Consider the following 22385-nt stretch of genomic DNA (forward strand, 5'->3'; position numbering starts at 1 on the left):
CCCCGCCTCCCTGCACAGGAGCTCAGTTTTTAGTTAACCAGCCCAATGCAGTAGCAGGAAAGTAAAATGATTGATGTCTAAAATTAATAAATACACAATCCAAAAGAATAAGTCTTGGAGTCTGAAGAGGAATGAGGTTTCTCTTGATGGATGGCTTTGGTACCATAAAAAGCTTTGAGACTCAATTCTTTTTGTCTATTTTTATGTATTTAACAGATGATTATGTGACACATATACAAATGACTAATCATGGCAATCTGTAATACCCCATCAGACTGCCTGAGGCGGATCGCACCCAGGAGCCTGACACGGGAGATTGCAGGGTGCGAACCCGCCTCAGGCGCTTTTCACACCACAGTTAGCAGCTCGGCATATTGCCGGGTTGCTGACGTCAGCAGTGACGTGGCGTGGGCGGCGCTTGGAGATCACATGATCTCCAAGCGCCGCCCTTACATAGAGAGTTAACGGGAAACGTGTCGCATTGACCCGGCTCCCGTTCACACCGCACATGAACACAGGTTATGCGCGCTCATGTGCCAAAAACCCGTGTTCAGAGGTGCTGGTATGAAAGGGGTAGAAGAGAGAACTTGAGGACAAACTAAGTGTTGTCTTATCAGTTTTTTTTCTCAGCAGAACATCATTTCTTGGTGAAGAAAACTAAAATTGATTCTTTATGGCTGTGCTAACCACTTTATACAAAGCATTAACTTTTCAAAAGATAGAAAGCATTAGTGTGACGCTGAATGCTAAAGCAGCAAAAAAACATATCTTTAGTATGTAAGGTCTCAGGTGCAGGGCCCTTCATCCTCTGGTTCATCTACCACACTATCCTTGCTTTCCCTGCTCCTTGTTTCCTTGTCCCCTTCAGCAACTCTAAATCTGTGTGCTTGCCCTTCATTGGGTACGGTCTCATTGCATCCCTCCCAACATTGTTAAACTGGAAATCGGGATCTTCCAAGTACCGGAGGCACGTGCGTTTCGAAAAGGGGGTGGGGCCTCATCGGAAGGGGTGGAGCCTAGTGGCAAACCCCCATTTGCCTCACATTGGAGGCGTCCCCAGCACTCTTCAACATACTGGGCTGTCTCTAGAGCTCTCCCTTCACTGTGAATAGATGCTATGGACATCACACGGTATATATTCACCTGCTGCAAGCTGCAGTGACGTTGCATCCCACAACCTTTTCCCCTCCCGTGAGACACTGGGAAGGGCGGTGGGACAGTCCCAGAAAAACATGACTGTTCTGCCGCCAGCAGGACAGTTGGGAAGTATGCCATTAAGTGTTAAACTGCCACAGGGATCCCGGCCTGGGATTAGTAGTGCGGAGATCGTTGCTCTCCTAATCTCAGCTCTGGAGTAGGCCCTGAAGCTGCGGCCTCGATTTATTGATTAGAGATATTACTTTTATCGCGGCCGCTGCTGCATCACCGCGCCTGAGTCCTGCCGACCCTTAGCTGTCTTATACCCCTCTAGGATATTACCTTGGGCTGACAATGATGATTGCAGGTCCCGCTGCCTCTGTCTGGTGAGCCAGCTCTGGGATGGGACCCTTAGCCCGTGTGATCTACGGCTGCATGTTATCAGCCCTGAAGTGTCTGGCAACCCTTGATTAAAAGCTGCCGTGATAGCACTAGGCAAAATTTTTGGAAAGAAAATGGTAAAGAAATATGCCTGCTGTTGGTTTTAACCAGGTCCAGCGCTCAGCAAAGGGATGCAAAGCAGGGAGGCGCCAAGTGGGAGAAGCGCTCTCCCTGCTCTGCAACCCTGCTAATGTCCCCTCCCTTTTGCTGCCGGCTGCACCTGTCACACTGTATGACAGGCAGTGGTGCCGGTAGCCTGAATTTAGCGTCCATCCCCATCAGTCAGGGGTTCTCAAACTCGGTCCTCAGGGGCGCACACAGTGCATGTTTTGCAGGTCTCCTCACAGAATCACAAGTGAAATAATTAGCTCCACCTGTGGACCTTTTAAAATGTGTCTGTGAGTAATTAATACACCTGTGCACTTGCTGGGTTACCTGCAAAACATGCACTGTGTACGCCCCTGATGACCGAGTTTGAGAACCCCTGCCATCAGTGATCAGGGACTGAAGGAGCAGAGTTTCACAGGACTGAGGTTGCGGAGCTACACAGGACCAGGGCTGCTGTGTGTCAGAGGGTGAGGATGAGCTGCTACAGATCTGGTCAGTGGAGTGGAGGGAAAGAGAGAAAGTGTGGGTGTTTATTATGTGCATAAGCAGTGCTACTACTGTGGGCATTATATATATAAGTGGCGCTACTACTGTGGGCATTATGCATATAAGCGGCACTACTACCAGGGCATTATGCATATAAGGGGTGATACTACCGTGGGAATTATGCATGTAAGGGGCGCTACTACAGTGGACATTATTTTTATAAGAGGCGCTACTACTGTGGGCATTATGTGTATAAGCAGCGCTACTACCGTGGGCATTATGCTTATAAGCTGCGTTACTACTGTGGGCATTATGTATATAACCAGCACTACTGCCTTTGGCATTATGCATATAAGCAGTGCTACTACCATGGGCATTATGTGTATAAGGTGCACTACTACTGTTGGCATTATGTGTATAAGGGGTGCTACTAGTGTGGGCATTATATGTATAAGCAGTGCTACTACCGAGGGCATTATGCGTTTAAGCGACGCTACTATTGTGGGCATTATGCGTATAAGCTGCGCTACTACCGTGGGCATTATGTGTATAAGACTCGCTACTACTGTGGGTATCATGTGTATAAGTGGCGCTACTACTGTGGGTATTATGTGCATAAGGGGCACTACTACTGTGGGCATTATGTGTATAAGAGGCCCTACTAGTGGGGGCATTGTGTGTATAAAGGGCGCTATTACTGTGGGTATTATGTATATGGGGCGCTGTTGCTGTGATCATTATGTTCATAAGGGGCGCTACTACTGTGGCATTATGTGCATAAGCAGTGCTACTACCATGGGCATTATGTGTATAAGGGGCACTACTACTGTGGGCATTATGTGTATAAGGGGTGCTACAAACATGGGTATTATGTGTATGAGGGGCACTACTAATCTAGTGGGGGCATTGTGTGTATAAGGGTCGCTATTACTGTGGGTATTATGTATAAAGGGCACTGCTGCTGTGAGTATTATGTGCATAAGGGGAGCTACTACTGTGGCCATTATGTGCATAAGAGGCGCTACTGTGGGCATTATGTGTATAAGCAGTGCTACTACTGTGGGCATTATGTGTTTAAGGGGCACTAATACTGTTGGCATTATGTGTATAAGGCACGCTACTACTGTGGAAATTATGTGTACAAGCAGCGCTACTACTGTGGGCATTGTGTGTATAAGGGGCGCTACTACCATGGGCATTATGTGTATAATGGCACTACTACTGTGGGCATTATGTGTGTAAGCAGCACTATTAATGTGGACATTATGTGTAAACGCAGCACTACTACTCTAAGCATTATCTGTGTAAGTAGCACTATTACTGTGGGCATTAGGGCTACTACTGTGTGTTGTAACATGACTAAGGGACACTACTATGTGGTGTAATATGAATCAAGGGCATTACATGCAGTGCAATGTATAAGATTGTGCTACTATGTGGTGTAATTTAAAATGGGGGTACTATTATGTGGCCACGCCCCCTTCCTGGTGAGACCACACCCCTTTCTTTCGGCATGTGCTCATTGACCCTTTTTGAAAGTATTTCTAATTAACCCCTTGCGCTATTAAATAAAAGGCAACATGACGTGAAGACACATGATTAATTGGTTAAGATAGTTTTAATATCCATAAAATAAATTATAAACATATAAAAAATGAATTGATTAGTATGCGCATACAAATAAAAAAGCTAAATACTAAACCTACTATTTGAGCATAAGAAGTGGATCATATAGCTAATTGTGACCATAACGGATTATTCAATAATCATAAGTTGACGATGTCCATATTTCATATTCTCAAAATAGGATAGTCCCATTAAATGTGCTCGTAGAATTTGATTTAGGTATGTACCAAACAGGTAAATTGAACCAATATATCAGTTGTGAGTGGTTCTTTTACATGTGGAGATATTCACCAGACAGCACGGAGGAAATTTTAATTGTCACCTGGGGCTTAGGTGCTTGCCGTGCACCAAGCCCCAGGTGACAATTAAAATTTCCTCCGTGCTGTCTGGTGAATATCTCCACATGTAAAAGAACCACTCACAACTGATATATTGGTTCAATTTACCTGTTTGGTACATACCTAAATCAAATTCTACGAGCACATTTAATGGGACTATCCTATTTTGAGAATATGAAATATGGACATCGTCGACTTATGATTATTGAATAATCCGTTATGGTCACAATTAGCTATATGATCCACCTCTTATGCTCAAATAGTAGGTTTAGTATTTAGCTTTTTTATTTGTATGCGCATACTAATCAATTCATTTTTTATATGTTTATAATTTATTTTATGGATATTAAAACTATCTTAACCAATTAATCATGTGTCTTCACGTCATGTTGCCTTTTATTTAATAGCGCAAGGGGTTAATTAGAATTGTTTGTGCTACACCTGGTTTCAATCAGGTGTGATTGTGTTGGCCACTTCCACTGGCCATTCTACCCTATTTGCGGCTATTTAGATTATATGAGTTGTATGAGAACTTTATACCTTTTATATAATTACTGTTGATAGCGCCTGACTTCAGTACTAGCTTTTTGAAAGTATGGCAGGGCGCCGGTCTTAGTTTTACCTATATTAACCACTAGCAGAAGCACCCAGTGTTGTCCGGCTTTAAATCTTCAAGTGATGAAGTTATCAGTGAGTTGGATGTAACTATCAACATGTGAAAAATAATTAACAGCTTAGCAGCTCTTCCAACACACCCATGAGGTGGCTGCCCAATGTCGTTTTTTTTTTTAGGTGGGGTGTCGCCAGTAGCCCTAATCCCCACTTATTGCTGTAGCTCACCTAGCCAACAGCAATCCACATAGTGAGCTCTTCAGCATGTCGCTGTTTCTAGACACTTCCACTTCTGGCCAAGATCTTGTATTACCATTCTGACAGCTTTACGGTAATATGTTTGATTTGCTCTCTGTAGTCCCTTCCACAAGTCTCTGTAGTCTGTCGAGGTGATCTCCTCATAAGGTATATATGCCCTCATAGCATTAATATACCTGACTGTGGCCCAGATATCTGAATATTCGACCAGATTTTCTACTGCATATAGCAGCATTGGCTTAAGCAGATGTTTCCTCGCCAACTTTTGATAAATAGCCTGTACGTATCTGGGGTCCTGCCAGTCACTGCCCTCTTCCAGCACCATGACCCTGCAGCCCAGGTGAGGAAGGCATCGGTTGAGACAGACTACTGCAGCAGACACAATGTCCATGTCCTGGTTGCCAAGTTTGATCATCATTAGTGAGAGGACCGGTTCTGTAATCAGCCTCTTGATGGGACTCCATGGGAACACGCGATATCTGTTAACTATTTCTCCAAATAGTACCATTGATAGCAGTTGTATGTCGTGGTGGCCAGAGTCCATAAATCTGATGATGTAGGGGAGGACTTTGTCATACTTCTTCCATGTCTTATGATGACGCATCTGTATTACTGCCAGTAATGTTTTTAGCAGCATGGGAACCAGTTCCATGTTTGCCAATTGGATTTTTTGCAGAATAGCTGTTATAAATACATTTCTGTACCTCATGGCCTGGTCTGGTGATCCCCTGGTGGAATTTGTGATGCCTTCAAGTACTTTCATGCAAATGTTGTTATCAATGTCATGCAACATGCGTAACATCTCCTTAATGATGACATCATAAAAGTGTCCAGTGATACAATCTGGATAACTCATTAGTGCTGCACAAATAATGGTGATGGTCATTTTGTTGTGGATGATGCTAGATTTCCACAAAGGCATCAGATGATTAAAAATGTCCTTCCAGCGCTCGGTCTGCACAAGCCATTTAACATAGTCATTGGCAGATCTGCACTGTGAGAACGCTGCGTCAGTTTGAGTTGGCTGATGGAATTTGCCTGTTCCATAAGGAAGAAGTGGTGTTCCTCTTTTCTCTGTACCCAACATAGATGTTGTAGATGAATCATCCAGCAGAGACTGTACTTGTACTGTGGCGGCCAGTATTATATCCTGATTATCAGTATTAGGCCTGCTTTGTGTTTCCCAGGTATTCAGTAGGGCGCAGGCTCTGGTGAAATGTCCCTTTATTCCTGGCTCTAGCGCAGCAGCAGATTTCATGGCCAGCGCAGCATTGTGTATCATTATAGCCAGAGATCTCTCTGTGCTGGGATCAGTTGCAGATTCCATGAAAGAATATATCCCAGGCAACATATAACTCAGGAAATTAAGTGGCACGCTTGTATAGGATATTACAGCTGCCAGTGTGGTAAGTGCTGAAAGCGGAGGGGGGCACGAGGACGCCTGTATACAGGTCTGCAGCTCCCAGATGGTAACCAGCGTGTACTTATTGGCTAAAAGGTAGATGACTTTACTTGCTGCAAGCCAAGGAGCATCTCTCTCCATCTGGTCGGCCTCTACCATGGAGCTTAGGACGATGGGCACTGTGTGCTCCGTAAACAGGTCAGCTGCGTCCTTCCTTATTTCTAATACGTTGCAAAAAAAGTCCAGGATTATCTGCCCCTCGTAACTGGACAGCCCCTTGCAACGTAGGACCTCACTTAGCATATCGATGGTAGGGATAAGTTTCTCAGATGCCATCTTGTCAATGATCTCAGGCAAACATTCCCTTAACAGTGGGGAATAGAAGATCTTAAGCAGCTGAAGATCATTCTCCATCTTTTGGATAAATATCCTGGAGGGTGACATGATGGGTAATTTCTTCTGATCTTCTCGCAGAATCACATCCGAAGTTAGACGGACTCTATGCGTAGTGTTTTAAAAACGGTAAGATAGACTTACCAGTCGTAATCCAAATATAAATCACGAAATACTCAGAGAGTAGCGCTGTGGGATAAACTATCACCACAAATGGCCAGCCACTGACTAGCTAGCCTTTACATAGGGCTGTTTGCCTTTATGACATCACTATGAGCTCATAGACCTGTGTGCCATTATGACATCACTGTGAGCTTGTAGGGTACACATTCCTGTTTAGCATGTGAACCATTTTCATAGAGTTACTGTGTGACTGAGTTGACATGCAGGCTTTGTAATACAAGATCAGGGACGTAAGCCAGCATATTACCCAAGTGTAGTAAAAACAATTGTTAGGGAAGAAAAATGTTGATAAAGGTTTGAAAAACTGCTGGAGCACTGAATAAACTGGATGGAATTGCTGAATATTTGTAGTTGTCCTTTGTATTGTGTTGAATGGAATCTTCCTCGCATTCATTTTCTCAATACAAATGGTTATATCATGTAACTCATAGCTCAGACTTGGTGAAACAGCAGCACCCTGGATGTGATCAAAAGGCTGAGAGATTGGAGGAAGTGGGTTTTTGATTTGTGATTTCATAAAGAACCCTCTAGATGATAATAATACCCTAAAATCTGGATCTAGTTGAGGTGGATTTGAAGTGGATTTTCTAATAAAGTACTTTCTAAAGTCTAATGCAGTAACACATGACCATAGTTCCAAATATATAAAGATGATATAACACAGCTAGGTGGTAGGGTCGTATAAGGGTATCATATCCATGACCCATCTGTACAGTCTGTGTTACATCTAGCGCAGACATCAGGGCATGGAAAGAGAAGACCTTTACAAGTGAGGGTAAAGATGCTGAAAGGTGTAGCTCATTTGCTGCTAACTATATCGTAAGAATATATTTGACTTCTACCAAGAAGGTAATAGTGTACAGTAGGTTAAAACCAAAATTAGAATTTGTATGTAGGGAAAATGGACCTAATTCAGATGATTGACATGCGGCCATTAGAGGGCAGGGAAGGGGCAGTGATGGCCAGCATTGCTGAAAACTGGGGCATCTCGACCCTGCTTTCTGGGCATGGTGAAGCCAATGGCTGCGTCCTTCCACACAGTGTCACTGGCTTCAGCAGTATTACTTCCCCAGTTATCCTGAGTAACATGAGGGTTACTCAGATGTTTAGATGCTGCATACTCGGACGCAGCAGCTGATCACAGAAGCCGGCATGAGGTGTCTATAGACACAAGACGCCCCCTGCGGCATTAGCATCTTTTAGCACAGCCACTGCGTCCATCTCTGAATCTGGCTCAATGTTACTGTTGCCGAAATGTGCTGGATTTAAGGCAACAAAGAGAGAATACGTTCACCTTATGCAGGGGCAAATACGAACCACTTTGCCCGTCTAGTCTGACCTAAACACATGTACATGCACACACTTACACACTAGGGATACTTTTTGTCCTGAGCCAATTAACCTATCAGTATAATTTTGGATTGTTGCAGGAAACCTACGCAAGCACAGGGAGAATATACAAACTCCACACAGTTAGGGCCATGGTGGGAATCGAACCCATGACCTCAGTGCTTAGAATGAACCCTCCTGAAGTAACATATGTCAGTTGGTTGTTGCACATGATGCTATCTGAATCGTACCATGGAAATGGTTCTAAGTTACATGCAAACTTTGCCTGTGTGCAAAATATACACTGGAATGGGTGCAGATGCAATGCATACATGACTACTCTCTGGGAGGCTCTCCAGTGAGAGACCAGTCTCCCAGATCCTGTCCACTCCCCCCAGTGAAGTGGCCGGTCTGAGGGCTTGATGACATGATTTGCGGTGAACCATGTCTTCATGGCCACACCAATACCGTACAATGCCACAAATATTGCACCTCCCACATTGATGGCTCTTGGAGATTATACTCCTTTCACACCACAAAAATAACCCAGTATTGACCCGGTATATTGCCGGGTCGACACGGGTCGCTGTGCGGTGTGAAAAGGGCCATGGTCGAATTCCCGAGTCGCCTGATCCGGTAATTCAAACTGGGAATCAAGCAGTGTTATTCCTAGGTGAAATACCGGGTCAGGTGCAGTGTGAAAGGGATGGTGGGTCGATTCGACCTGGGACCCGTTCACTGCATAGGGAGAGGCGGCGCGGAAATTTTGTGATTTCCCAGCGCCGGCTCCGCCCATGATATCAATATTGCCGGGTCGAGGTGGCAGTGTGCAAGGGTCCAATGTTGGGTCCCACCGGGAAGGACCCTCTCCAATTCCCGAGTGGGACCAGACATTGCGATGTGAAAGGTGTATTAGTGAAGCCACCCTACTTCATCAAATTGGTCCCTTGTGGCCAGTCCCTACACTGACTCACAAAAACATGAGAACGGCTCGCATCCTTTGTCGCCAGCTATCACACAGATTTTAAAACAGACAGAACCTTACCCAAGCATACTGATTAATGGGCACCTGGGGAATTAGCTGGCAAGAATTGGGAAAATGGGGTGCGAGAGAAAATATGATGGTATTATAAACAATAAGCTTTAATCCACAGCATTCCGTTATCTACCATGCCTGAAGTAAAGTTCACCCAGTCGGCTGGGTCTGGGGGGACTTTATATGGGGTCTGGAGGATTTTGGAAATAAGCCCCCTTGTGACTGATCGTGGGAACCAGAAAGAGGACAGAATAATGTTTCCAGTGGGTTTCTTTATTGCGTATGGTTATATGCTATTATGCTATCCTAACTAGTGATGAGCGGGTTCGGTTTCTCTGAAACCGAACCCCCCCGAACTTCAGCCTTTTTACACGGGTCCGAGCCGTGCTCGGATTCTCCCGTGTGGCTCGGGTAAACCGAGCGCGCCCGAACGTCGTCATCCCGCTGTCGGATTCTCGCGAGATTCGGATTCTATATAAGCAGCCGCGCGTCGCCGCCATTTTCACACGTGCATTGAGATTGATAGGGAGAGGACGTGGCTGGCGTCCTCTCCGTTTATATAGTTGATAATTAATTATATACACTTACAGTTGATCTGATTGCTTATGCTTAGCTTATTGTGGGGAGGATTGGGGAGCAGCTGTTAGGAGGAGTACAGTGCAGAGTTTTGCTATCCGTTCTCTGCCTGAAAAAAACGCTCCATAGCATATCTGTGCTCAGCCTCAGTGTGCTGCATGATATATCTGACTGTGCTGAGTGCTCACACTGCTTAATTGTGGGGGAGACTGGGGAGCAGCTATAGCAGGAGTACAGTGCACAGTTTTGCTGACAGTGACCACCAGTATACGTTTGTCTTCCTGAAAAACACTCCTGTGGTGTCTTTTTTTCTTTATACTATAAACGCAGTCTGCTGACAGTGTCCACCAGGTCCATTATACTGTATATAGCAGTACGGTAGGCCACTGCTGTACCTACCTCTGTGTCGTCACTCGTCGACATACATAAAGTATGCTATCCATCCATCTACATTGTATACCTGTGGTGTCTTTTTTTTCTTTATACTATAAACGCAGTCTGCTGACAGTGTCCGTCCATTATACTGTATATAGCAGTACGGTAGGCCACTGCTGTACCTACCTCTGTCTTCACTCGTCGACATACATAAAGTATACTATCCATCCATCTACATTGTATACCTGTGGTGTCTTTTTTTCTTTATACTATAAACGCAGTCTGCTGACAGTGTCCACCAGGTCCATTATACTGTATATAGCAGTACGGTAGGCCACTGCTGTACCTACCTCTGTGTCTTCACTCGTCGACATACATAAAGTATACTAGTATATCCATACATCTACATTGTATACCTGTGGTGCCTTTTAGTTGTGCGCATTAAAATATGGAGAACAAAATTGTGGAGGTTAAAAAAATAGGGAAAGATCAAGATCCACTTCCACCTCGTGCTGAAGCTGCTGCCACTAGTCATGGCCGAGACGATGAAATGCCATCAACGTCGTCTGCCACGGCCGATGCCCAATGTCATAGTACAGAGCATGTAAAATCCAAAACACAAAAGATCAGTAAAAAAATGACCCCAAAATCAAAATTAAAAGCGTCTGAGGAGAAGCGTAAACTTGCCAATATGCCATTTACGACACGGAGTGGCAAGGAACGGCTGAGGCCCTGGCCTATGTTCATGGCTAGTGGTTCAGCTTCACATGAGGATGGAAGCACTCAGCCTCTCGCTAGAAAAATGAAAAGACAATGGCAAAAGCACAGCAAAGAACTGTGCGTTCTTCGAAATCACATCCCCAAGGAGAGTCCAATTGTGTCGAGTCCAATTGTGTCGAGTCCAATTGTGTCGGTTGCGATGCCTGACCTTCCCAACACTGGACGGGAAGAGCTTGCGCCTTCCACCATTTGCACGCCCCCTGCAAGTGCTGGAAGGAGCACCCGCAGTCCAGTTCCTGATAGTCAAATTGAAGATGTCAGTGTTGAAGTACACCAGGATGAGGATATGGGTGTTGCTGGCGCTGGGGAGGAAATTGACAAGGAGGATTCTGATGGTGAGGTGGTTTGTTTAAGTCAGGCACCCGGGGAGACACCTGTTGTCCGTGGGAGGAATATGGCCATTGACATGCCTGGTCAAAATACAAAAAAAATCAGCTCTTCGGTGTGGAATTATTTCATAACAAATGCGGACAACAGGTGTCAAGCCGTGTGTTGCCTTTGTCAAGCTGTAATAAGTAGGGGTAAGGACGTTAACCACCTCGGAACATCCTCCCTTATACGTCACCTGCAGCGCATTCATCATAAGTCAGTGACAAGTTCAAAAACTTTGGGTGACAGCGGAAGCAGTCCACTGACCACTAAATCTGTAACCAAGCTCCTGCAAACCACACCACCAACTCCCTCAGTGTCAATTTCCTCCTTACCCATGAAAGCCAATAGTCCTGCAGGCCATGTCACTGGCAAGTCTGACGAGTCCTCTCCTGCCTGGGATTCCTCCGATGCATCCTTGAGTGTAACGCCTACTGCTGCTGGCGCTGCTGCTGTTGCTGCTGGGAGTCGATCGTCATCCCAGAGGGGAAGTCGGAAGACCACTTGTACTACTTCCAGTAAGCAATTGACTGTACAACAGTCCTTTGCGAGGAAGATGAAATATCACAGCAGTCATCCTGCTGCAAAGCGGATAACTGAGGCCTTGGCAGCCTGGGCAGTGAGAAACGTGGTTCCGGTATCCATCGTTACTTCAGAGCCAACTATAGACTTGATTGAGGTACTGTGTCCCCGGTACCAAATACCATCTAGGTTCCATTTCTCTAGGCAGGCGATACCGAGAATGTACACAGACCTCAGAAAAAGACTCACCAGTGTCCTAAAAAATGCAGTTGTACCCAATGTCCACATAACCACGGACATGTTGACAAGTGGAGCAGGGCAGGTTCAGGACTACATGACTGTGACAGCCCACTGGGTAGATGTATTGCCTCCCGCTGCAAGAACAGCAGCGGCAGCACCAGTAGCAGCATCTCGCAAACGCCAACTCGTTCCTAGGCAGGCTACGCTTTGTATCACCGCTTTCCAGAATACGCACACAGCTGAAAACCTCTTACGGCAACTGAGGAAGATCATCGCAGAATGGCTTACCCCAATTGGACTCTCCGGGGGATTTGTGGCATCGGACAACGCCAGCAATATTGTGCGTGCATTACATCTGGGCAAATTCCAGCACGTCCCATGTTTTGCACATACCTTGAATTTGGTGGTGCAGAATTATTTAAAAAAACGACAGGGGCGTGCAAGAGATGCTGTCAGTGGCCAGAAGAATTGCGGGCCACTTTCGGCGTACAGGCACCGCGTACAGACTGGAGCACCACCAAAAACGCCTGAACCTGCCCTGCCATCATCTGAAGCCAGAGGTGGTAACGAGGTGGAATTCAACCCTCTATATGCTTCAGAGGATGGCGGAGCAGCAAAAGGCCATTCAAGCCTATACATCTGCCCACGATATAGGCAAAGGAGGTGGAATGCACCTGTCTCAAGCGCAGTGGAGAATGATTTCAACGTTGTGCAAGGTTCTGCAACCTTTTGAACTTGCCACACGTGAAGTCAGTTCAGACACTGCCAGCCTGAGTCAGGTCATTCCCCTCATCAGGCTTTTGCAGAAGAAGCTGGAGACATTGAAGGAGGAGCTAAAACAGAGCGATTCCGCTAGGCATGTGGGACTTGTGGATGGATCCCTTCATTCGCTTAACCAGGATTCACGGGTGGTCAATCTGTTGAAATCAGAGCACTACATTTTGGCCACCGTGCTCGATCCTAGATTTAAAACCTACCTTGTATCTCTCTTTCCGGCAGACACAAGTCTGCAGAGGTTCAAAGACCTGCTGGTGAGAAAATTGTCAAGTCAAGCGGAACGTGACCCGTCAACAGCTCCTCCTTCACATTCTCCCGCAACTGGGGGTGCGAGGAAAAGGCTACGAATTCCGAGCCCACCCGCTGGCGGTGATGCAGGGCAGTCTGGAGCGAGTGCTGACATCTGGTCCGGACTGAAGGACCTGCCAACGATTACTGACATGTCGTCTACTGTCACTGCATATGATTCTCTCACCATTGAAAGAATGGTGGAGGATTATATGAGTGACCGCATCCAAGTAGGCACGTCAGACAGTCCGTACGTATACTGGCAGGAAAAAGAGGCAATTTGGAGGCCCTTGCAGAAACTGGCTTTATTCTACCTAAGTTGCCCTCCCTCCAGTGTGTACTCCGAAAGAGTGTTTAGTGCCGCCGCTCACCTTGTCAGCAATCGGCGTACGAGGTTACTTCCAGAAAATGTGGAGAAGATGATGTTCATTAAAATGAATTATACTCAATTCCTCCGTGGAGACATTCACCAGCAGCAATTGCCTCCAGAAAGTACACGGGGACCTGAGATGGTGGATTCCAGTGGGGACGAATTAATAATCTGTGAGGAGGGGGATGTACACAGTGAAAGGGGTGATGAATCGGAGGATGATGATGAGGTGGACATCTTGCCTCTGTAGAGCCAGTTTGTGCAAGGAGAGATTGATTGCTTCTTTTTTGGTGGGGGCCCAAACCAACCAGTAATTTCAGTCACAGTCGTGTGGCAGACCCTGTCGCTGAAATGATGGGTTCGTTAAAGTGTGCATGTCCAGTGTTTATTTATACAACATAAGGGTGGGTGGGAGGGCCCAAGGACAATTCCATCTTGCACCTCTTTTTTCTTTCATTTTTCTTTGCATCATGTGCTGTTTGGGGAGTATTTTTTTGAAGGGCCATCCTGCGTGACACTGCAGTGCCACTCCTAGATGGGCCAGGTGTTTGTGTCGGCCACTTGGGTCGCTTATCTTAGTCACACAGCTACCTCATTGCGCCTCTTTTTTTTCTTTGCGTCATGTGCTGTTTGGGGAGTATTTTTTTGAAGGGCCATCCTGCGTGACACTGCAGTGCCACTCCTAGATCGGCCAGGTGTTTGTGTCGGCCACTTGGGTCGCTTATCTTAGTCACACAGCTACCTCGGTGCAAATTTTAGGACTAAAAATAATATAGTGAGGTGTGAGGTGTTCAGAATAGACTGAAAATGAGTGGAAATTATGGTTATTGAGGTTAATAATACTATGGGATCAAAATGACCCCCAAATTCTATGATTTAAGCTGTTTTTTAGGTTTGTTTTTTTTTAAAAACACCCGAATCCAAAACACACTCGAATCCGACAAAAAAATTTCGGTGAGGTTTTGCCAAAACGCGTTCGAACCCAAAACACGGCCGCGGAACCGAACCCAAAACCAAAACACAAAACCCGAAAAATTTCCGGTGCACATCACTACGATAGAAGAGGGTGTAAAGAGAGGGGGGGCACATAAATTTGGCGTAAAAACAATATATACAGCAGCTACTGGGTTAACACTACGTTACTGTGTGATTCCTGGGTCATATAGCGCTGGGGTGTGTGCTGGCATACTCTCTCTCTGTCTCTCCAAAGGGCCTTGTGGGGGAACTGTCTTCAAATAGAGCATCCCCTGTGTGTGTGGTGTGTCGGTACGTGTGTGTCGACATGTCTGAGGTAAAAGGCTCCCCTAAGGAGGAGATGGAGCTAATATGTGTGTGTGAGAGGGTGTCTCCGTCGACAACGCAGACACCTGTTTGGATATGTGTAAGTGCTAAGGTGAATTTATTGCACAAAAGATTAGAGAACAGACAGGAAATCTACCCATGTCTGTCCCTATGGCGCAGAGACCTTCAGAGTCTCACAATGCTCACTATCCAAAATAATGGACACTGATATCGACACGGAGTTTGACTCCAGTGTCGACTACGATAATGCAAAGTTACAGCCAAAATGGCAGAAAAGTATTCAATATATGATTATTGTAATAAAGATGATTTGTATATCACTGATGACTCATCTGTCCCTGACACAAGGGTACACATGTTTAAGGGGAAGAAAGCTGAGGTAAATTTCCCTCCTCTCATGAGGAAAAAGAGCGGGAATCTCCAGACAAGAGACTGCAGCTTCCCACAAAGAATTCTCAGGTAGTAACCTTTCCTCACTAGGGCCATGATGTGATGGGAATCTTCCCCTAGGGTGTCACGTTTGCCCAAAAGGTAGCCCTAGCTATTCTCAGGGATCCTGCAGATAGCGTGCACATTTTGGTACACTACTCAGACCGGCGATTGTGTCGGCATGGGTTTATAGCGCTGTGGCGGCGTGGACAGGTACCTTATCAGCAGAAATTGAGACCCTAGTATGTATATATATGTATATATATATATATATATATATATATATATATATGTATGTATATATATATATATATATATATATATATAGAGAGAGAGAGAGAGATATATTAAAGATGCTGTCTTAAGAGATATATATCATAAAACATGCCCAAAGAGACATGAGTATACTGGGTCCCAGAGGCAAAGCTATGTCGATTTCTGCTTGACGTATCCTGTAGAATATGCAATGGACAGATGATGCCAACTTAAGAGGCATATGGAAGGCTGAGGATTGTGTGGAGAAAGGTTCTCGGACCTGGTCTCCACAGCTATAGCTGGTAATTCTGATATTTTGCCTTGTATTCCTGCACAGCCTAGGAAAGCACGTCATTATCAAATGCAGCCTTTCGAACAAAGAAACAAAGTCCGAGGTGCGTCCTTTCTTGCCAGAGGCGGGGGCAGAGGAAACCAGCTGCACAACACAGCTAGTTCCCAGGAACAGAAGTCCTCCCCGGCCTCTCCGAAAATCCACCGCATGTCGCTGGGGCTCCACAGGCGGAGCTAGGACCCGTGGGGGCACGCTTTAAGTTCAGCCACAAGTGGGTTCACTCCCTGTTAGATCCCTGGGCAATAGATATTGTGTCTCAGGGATTCAAGCTGGACTTTGAGAAGATGCCTCCTCACTGACAGCCCTGCCGGCTTCCTCCTCCCCCGAGAGGGAAACAGGTTTAACTGCAATTCACAAATTGTATCTTCAACAGGTGGTGGTCAAGATTCCCCTCCTTTAACAAGGAGGGGGTTATTATTCGACCATGTTGTAGTCCCGAAACCAGATGGTTCGGTCAGACCCATATTGAATTTAAAATCCCTGAACATATACTTGAAAAGTTCAAGTTCAAGATGGAATCACTCAGAGCGGTCATCGCAAGGGAGAGGGATTTTATGGTGTCTCTGGACATAAAGGATGCTTACCTTCATGTACCCGTTTATCCACCTCATCAGGAGTACCTCAGATTTGTGGTACAGGATTGTCATTATCAATTCCAGACGTTGCCGTTTGGTCTGTCCACGGCACCGAGAGTATTTACCAAGGTAATGGCAGTAATGATGGTGCTCCTGCGAAAGCAAGGAGTCACAATTATCCCATACTTGGACGATCTCCTCATAAAGGCGAGGTCCAGAGAGCAGTTGCTGATTAGTGTAGCACGCTCTCGGGAAGTGTTACAACAGCACGGCTGGATTCGGAATATTCCAAAGTCGCAGCTGATTCCTACGACGCGTCTGCCCTTCCTGGGCATGATTCTGGACGCAGACCAGAAGAAGGTTTTTCTCCCGACGGAGAAAGCTCAGGAACTCATGACACTGGTCAGTGACCTCTTAAAACCAAAACAGGTGTCGGTGCATCACTGCACGAGAGTCCTGGGAAAGATGGTGGCGTCATACGAGGCCATTCCCTTCGGCAGGTTCCATGCGAGGACCTTTTCAATGGGATCTGTTGGACAAGTGGTCCGGATCGCATCTACAGATGCATCGGCTGATCACCCTATCCCCCAGAGCCAGGGTGTCTCTTCTGTGGTGGCTGCAGAGTACTCACCTTCTCGAGGGCCACAGGTTCGGCATTCAGGACTGGGTCCTGGTGACCACGGATGCAAGCCTCCGAGGATGGGGGGCAGTCACTCAGGGAAGAAGTTTCCAAGGGCTGTGGTCAAGTCAGGAGACTTGCCTTCACATCAAAATCCTGGAACTAAGGGCCATATACAACGCCCTAAGTCAAGCGGAGACCCTGCTTCGCAACCAATCGGTGCTGATTCAATCAGACAACATCACCGCAGTGGCTCATGTAAACCACCAAGGCGGCACAAGGAGCAGGGTGGCGATGGCGGAAGCCACCAGAATTCTTCGATGGGCAGAGAATCACGTACCAGCACTGTCAACAGTTTTCATTCCGGGAGTGGACAACTGGGAAGCAGACTTCCTCAGCAGGCACGACCTCCACCTGGGAGAGTGGGGACTTCATCAAGAAGTCTTCGCGCAGATTGTAGGTCGGTGGGAACTGCCACAGGTGGATATGATGGCATCCCGACTCTACAAAAAGCTACAGAGGTATTGCGCCAGGTCAAGAGACCCTCAGGCGATAGCTGTAGACGCACTGGTGACACCGTGGATGTTCCAGTCGGTTTATGTGTTTCCTCCTCTTCCTCTCATACCCAAGGTGCTGAGAATCATAAGAAAAAGAGGAGTGAGAACAGTACTCATTGTTCCGGATTGGCCAAGAAGGACTTGGTATCCAGAGCTGCAAGAAATGCTCACAGAGGACCCATGGCCTCTGCCTCTAAGGCAGGATCTGTTGCAGCAGGGACCTTGTCTGTTCCAAGACTTACCGCGGCTGCGTTTGACGGCATGGCGGTTGAACGCCGGATCCTAGTAGAAAAAGGTATTCCGGATGAGGTTATTCCTACGCTAATAAAGGCTAGGAAGGACGTGACGACTAAACATTATCACCGTATACGGCGAAAATATGTTGCTTGGTGTGAGGCCAGGAATGCCCCTACAGAGGAATTCCAGCTGGGCCGTTTCCTTCACTTCCTACAGTCGGGAGTGACTTTGGGCCCAAAATTGGGGTCCATTAAGGTCCAGATTTCGGCCCTATCCATTTTCTTTTAAAAAGATCTAGCTTCTCTACCTGAAGTTCAGACGTCTGTAAAGGGACGGCTGCATATTCAGCCCCCGTTTGTGCCTCCAATGGCACCTTGGGATCTTTACGTGGTGTTGAGTTTCCGGAAATCACACTGGTTTGAGCCACTTAAAACCGTGGAGTTAAAATATCTCACGTGGACTGTGGTCATGCTATTAGCCTTGGCTTCGGCTAGGCGTGTGTCAGAATTTGCGGCTTTGTCACATAAAAGCCCCTATTTGGTTTTCCATATGGTCAGGGCAGATTTGCGCACTCGTCCACAATTTCTGCCAAATGTGGTGTCATCTTTTCATATGAACCTATTGTGGTGCCTGTGGCTGCTCGTGACTTGGAGGATTCCGAGTTACTCGAGGTAGTCAGGGCTTTGAAGGTTTATGTAGCCAGAACGGCTAGAGTCAGGAAAACTGAGTCGCTGTTTATCCTGTATGCATCCAACAAGCTGGTTGCTCCTGCTTCAAAGCAAACTATTTCTCGCTGGATCTGTAACACGATTCAGCAGGCTCATTCTGCAGCTGGATTGCCGCTTCCAAAATCCGTAAAAGCCCACTCCACTAGGAAGGTGGGCTCTTCTTGGGCGGCTGCCCGAGGGGTCTCGGCATTACAGCTTTGCCGAGCGGCTACTTGGTCAGGTTCAAACACTTTTTTGCAAGGTTCTACAAGTTTGATACCCTGGCTGAGGAGGACCTTGTGTTTTCTCATTCGGTGCTGCAGAGTCATCCGCACTCTCCCACCCGTTTGGGAGCTTTGGTATAATCCCCATGGTCCTTACGGAGTCCCCAGCATCCACTAGGATGTTTGAGAAAATAAGATTTTACTTACCGGTACATCTATTTCTCGTAGTCCGTAGTGGATGCTGGGCGCCTGTCCCAAGTGCGGACTTCTTCTGCAATACTTGTACATAGTTATTGCTTAAATAAGGGTTATGTTATGATTGCATCAGGGTTATCTGATGCTCTGTTGTTATTCATACTGTTAACTGGGTAAGTTTATCACAAGTTATACGGTGTGATTGGTGTGGCTGGTATGAGTCTTACCCTGGATTCCAAAATTCTTTCCTTGTACTGTCAGCTCTTCCGGGCACAGTTTACTTAACTGAGATCTGGAGGAGGGACATAGAGGGAGGAGCCAGTGCACACCAGTATTCCTAATTCTTTCTTAAAGTGCCCTTTCTCCTGCGGAGCCCGTCTATTCCCCATGGTCCTTACGGAGTCCCCAGCATCCACTACGGACTACGAGAAATAGATTTACCGGTAAGTAAAATCTTATTATATGTATGTATGTATGTATATATATATATATATATATATATATGTGTGTGTGTGTGTGTTTGTACATTGAGCCATCAAAAAACAAAGGTTTCACTGTCACTCTCACTCAAAAAAGTCTGTATTTCGCATATATAATGTGTGTGTGTGTGTGTGTGTGTGTGTGTGTGTGTGTGTGTGTGTGTATGTGTATGTATATATATATATATATATATATATACATTTTTGTATTTTATTTTTGTTCACTATATGCAGCAGATTAGACCACATATAACCAGTTTGTGGTGTCTTCTAACTAGTACCCCTTTTCCACTAGAAGTCTCGGGTCTTCTAAGCCAGGTCAGACCCTAGATGGACCCCTTTTCCACTACGGCGCCGACCCGGGAATATCCCGTGTAGGCGCCGTTTACACTGCACCCGGGTACAGTGTCTTCTGCCCGGCGCTTGGAGATCATGTCATCTCCAAGCGCCGGGAAAAGCGTCCGATCGGGACCCCCGGGGCATGGCCTTGGTCCCATTAGGCCACGCCCCCAATTCCATGCTGCTCACCGTCACGCTGGGGGCAAGCCCGGCACTCTGGAAGCTGCTGGGCTGTCCCCAGCCTCCGGCACACGCTTTCCCGGCCAGCGCTGCTGTCTGCATAGCATAAGAGACAGCAGCGCTGACAGCATGCGCTATCCCCCCGACTGCCCGCGAGACCCTGTGGTCAGGGAGGTGTGGGATCTTCCCATGCTGGAGACGGGTCCCGGGGATTTTCAGAGGGAGCCGTTTCCACTAGCAAAAAACACGGGTAAATGCGCGCCCCTGTGCAAAAACCCGTGTTTTTTGAGCTAGTGGAAAGGGGGTATAGCTTACCATAAGATCTCACGTTCTGATTTCATTGTATTATCTGAATCTTTCCTGCAACTGTTTATATGTGGTTTTATTGCTCTTGCATAACACAGAATGCTTATTGTATCCACTGCAAAGAGCTGAACTGTCGTTTCCAAGGGCAATTATAATTAATAGCTCATTGTCGGCTCTATCGGTACTGCTGAAAAGCACAGGAGCAAGACAGGATGATGATGATGACCTGTACTTGGTAAATGTTTTAATAAGTAAAAGACTATTTTTGGAAAGTTGAATTCTAGACATAAGTTTATCATTGCCTGGCATGTCTGTATAGCTGATTCTGTTTTTGGTGTTTGTTCCGAATCTAGAAAGCTAGATCACCTTGAAAAGAAAAAAAAGAAAGGGAAGAAAAAGAAGCTGCAGAAGAAGAAAAGCAAAAATAAGCACAAAAAGCGAAAGAGCAGCAGCCACAGTAGCAGTTCCTCCAGCGACTCTTCCAGCAGTAGCGACAGCGAGTCTGACACCAAGGACAAGAAGAAACATCGGAAGAAGTCTAAGAAAGCTAAGCTTGCTAAAGAGTCTGACGACAGCAGTGATTGTGAAGACAAAGCTGTGTCACGGAAAATTAAAAGGACTGATGAACCTTCAACTAGCTGTGGGAAAAGTGAGGGGGGTCGAGAGGACAGTAGCACCAGTAAAAATGTCCACAGATCCCTGGATGAAAATGAAAAGAAGGAACATCACAGAATGGAGGAATACAGGAGTGCTCAACAAAGAGATGAGCGGTTAGACAAAAGCCATAGGCATGAAAAAGCAAGTGAGAAAAGTGACAGAGCTAGAAACCATCGGCATAGAAGCAGGAGTCCAAGCAGAAGTAATCACAGAGATGGGAATGAGTATGAGTCTACAAAACTGAAAGACAAGGGGAAAGACAGAGATCACAGAAGTGGAGACAGGGAGAGAAGTAGGAGCAGAGAGAGGGATCACAAAAGGAGGTAGCCTAGTTGTACATTGTTTAAAAAGAATGGTAAATCCTCATTGTCTTAATCTGGTTTTTAAACATTTGGTTTCCTCTTTACAATAAACATATTACTCCTTCCTAATAACAGAGTGTGTTTTAGAAGTGTTACACAAAGGTGTCACTGCCTTTTTAGCTATTAATGCAAGTTTTGGAACTGCAACTGCATGGAAATGCCAGTTTTGATACATTGAGCAGAATTTGGTTTTCTGAATGGAGCCCTGCTTACCTTTATCTATAATGTGTGAAAAGCAATCACTGTAATCTGCGACTTGTTAAGCCACCCGCCTGTGGCACTGCCATTCTAAACACTTGAACTGCATATCAATGTGGTTAAAATTTCCTCTTATTGAGATCAATGCATGTTTGCAATGGAGCGGAGCGATCTCTACAGTAGCCGATATCGGGTTGCGATATCTTCGACTGTAGAGATCGCTCCGCTCTTGATCGCTGTTTTCGGTCTGCCGATCCTATCTCGGGGAGTCCTCCGCCTCACACGCTGCTGGGAGCCTGCAGAACGCACGCAGGAGAGAGAGTTGGGTGCGCTGAATTGGTGGCTGCCTCTTTTCTGTGAAGCAAGTCTGGGGAAATGGCATCCATGCTGCTCACCAGGCCTATCGCACAGGCCCTGCAACACAAATCCAGGTTATCTGTACCATGGATTCCAAGTGTCTGAAATACACATAAAGCAATAGAGATATATAATATTTTATTTCCTTTTGTGCAAAATAAATTAGTTATCTTAATTTCTCTAACGTCCTAGTGGATGCTGGGACTCCGTCAGGACCATGGGGGATAGCGGCTCCGCAGGAGACGGGGCACATCTAAATAAAGCTTTTAGGATCACATGGTGCGTACTGGCTCCTCCCCCTATGACCCTCCTCCAAGCCTCAGTTAGGTTTTTGTGCCCGTCCGAGAAGGGTGCAATCTAGGTGGCTCTCCTAAAGAGCTGCTTAGAAAAAGTTTTTTTAGGTTTAAAT

General features: G+C 46.2%; 1 protein-coding gene across 1 annotated transcript in view; it reads left to right on the forward strand.

Moving 5' to 3' along the window:
* CIR1 (corepressor interacting with RBPJ, CIR1) overlaps positions 1–21493 on the forward strand; it is a 224195-nt gene extending 202702 nt beyond the window's left edge. Inside the window, exon 10 of the mRNA XM_063933433.1 lies at positions 20756–21493. Coding sequence (XP_063789503.1) covers positions 20756–21386 — 631 coding nt within the window. The 3' untranslated portion in view covers positions 21387–21493. The remainder of the gene's footprint in view (positions 1–20755) is intronic.
* The last annotated feature ends 892 nt before the right edge of the window (positions 21494–22385 follow it).

This window comes from Pseudophryne corroboree, chromosome 7 (genome assembly GCF_028390025.1).
Source record: "Pseudophryne corroboree isolate aPseCor3 chromosome 7, aPseCor3.hap2, whole genome shotgun sequence".
NCBI classification, from domain to species: Eukaryota; Metazoa; Chordata; class Amphibia; order Anura; family Myobatrachidae; genus Pseudophryne; species Pseudophryne corroboree.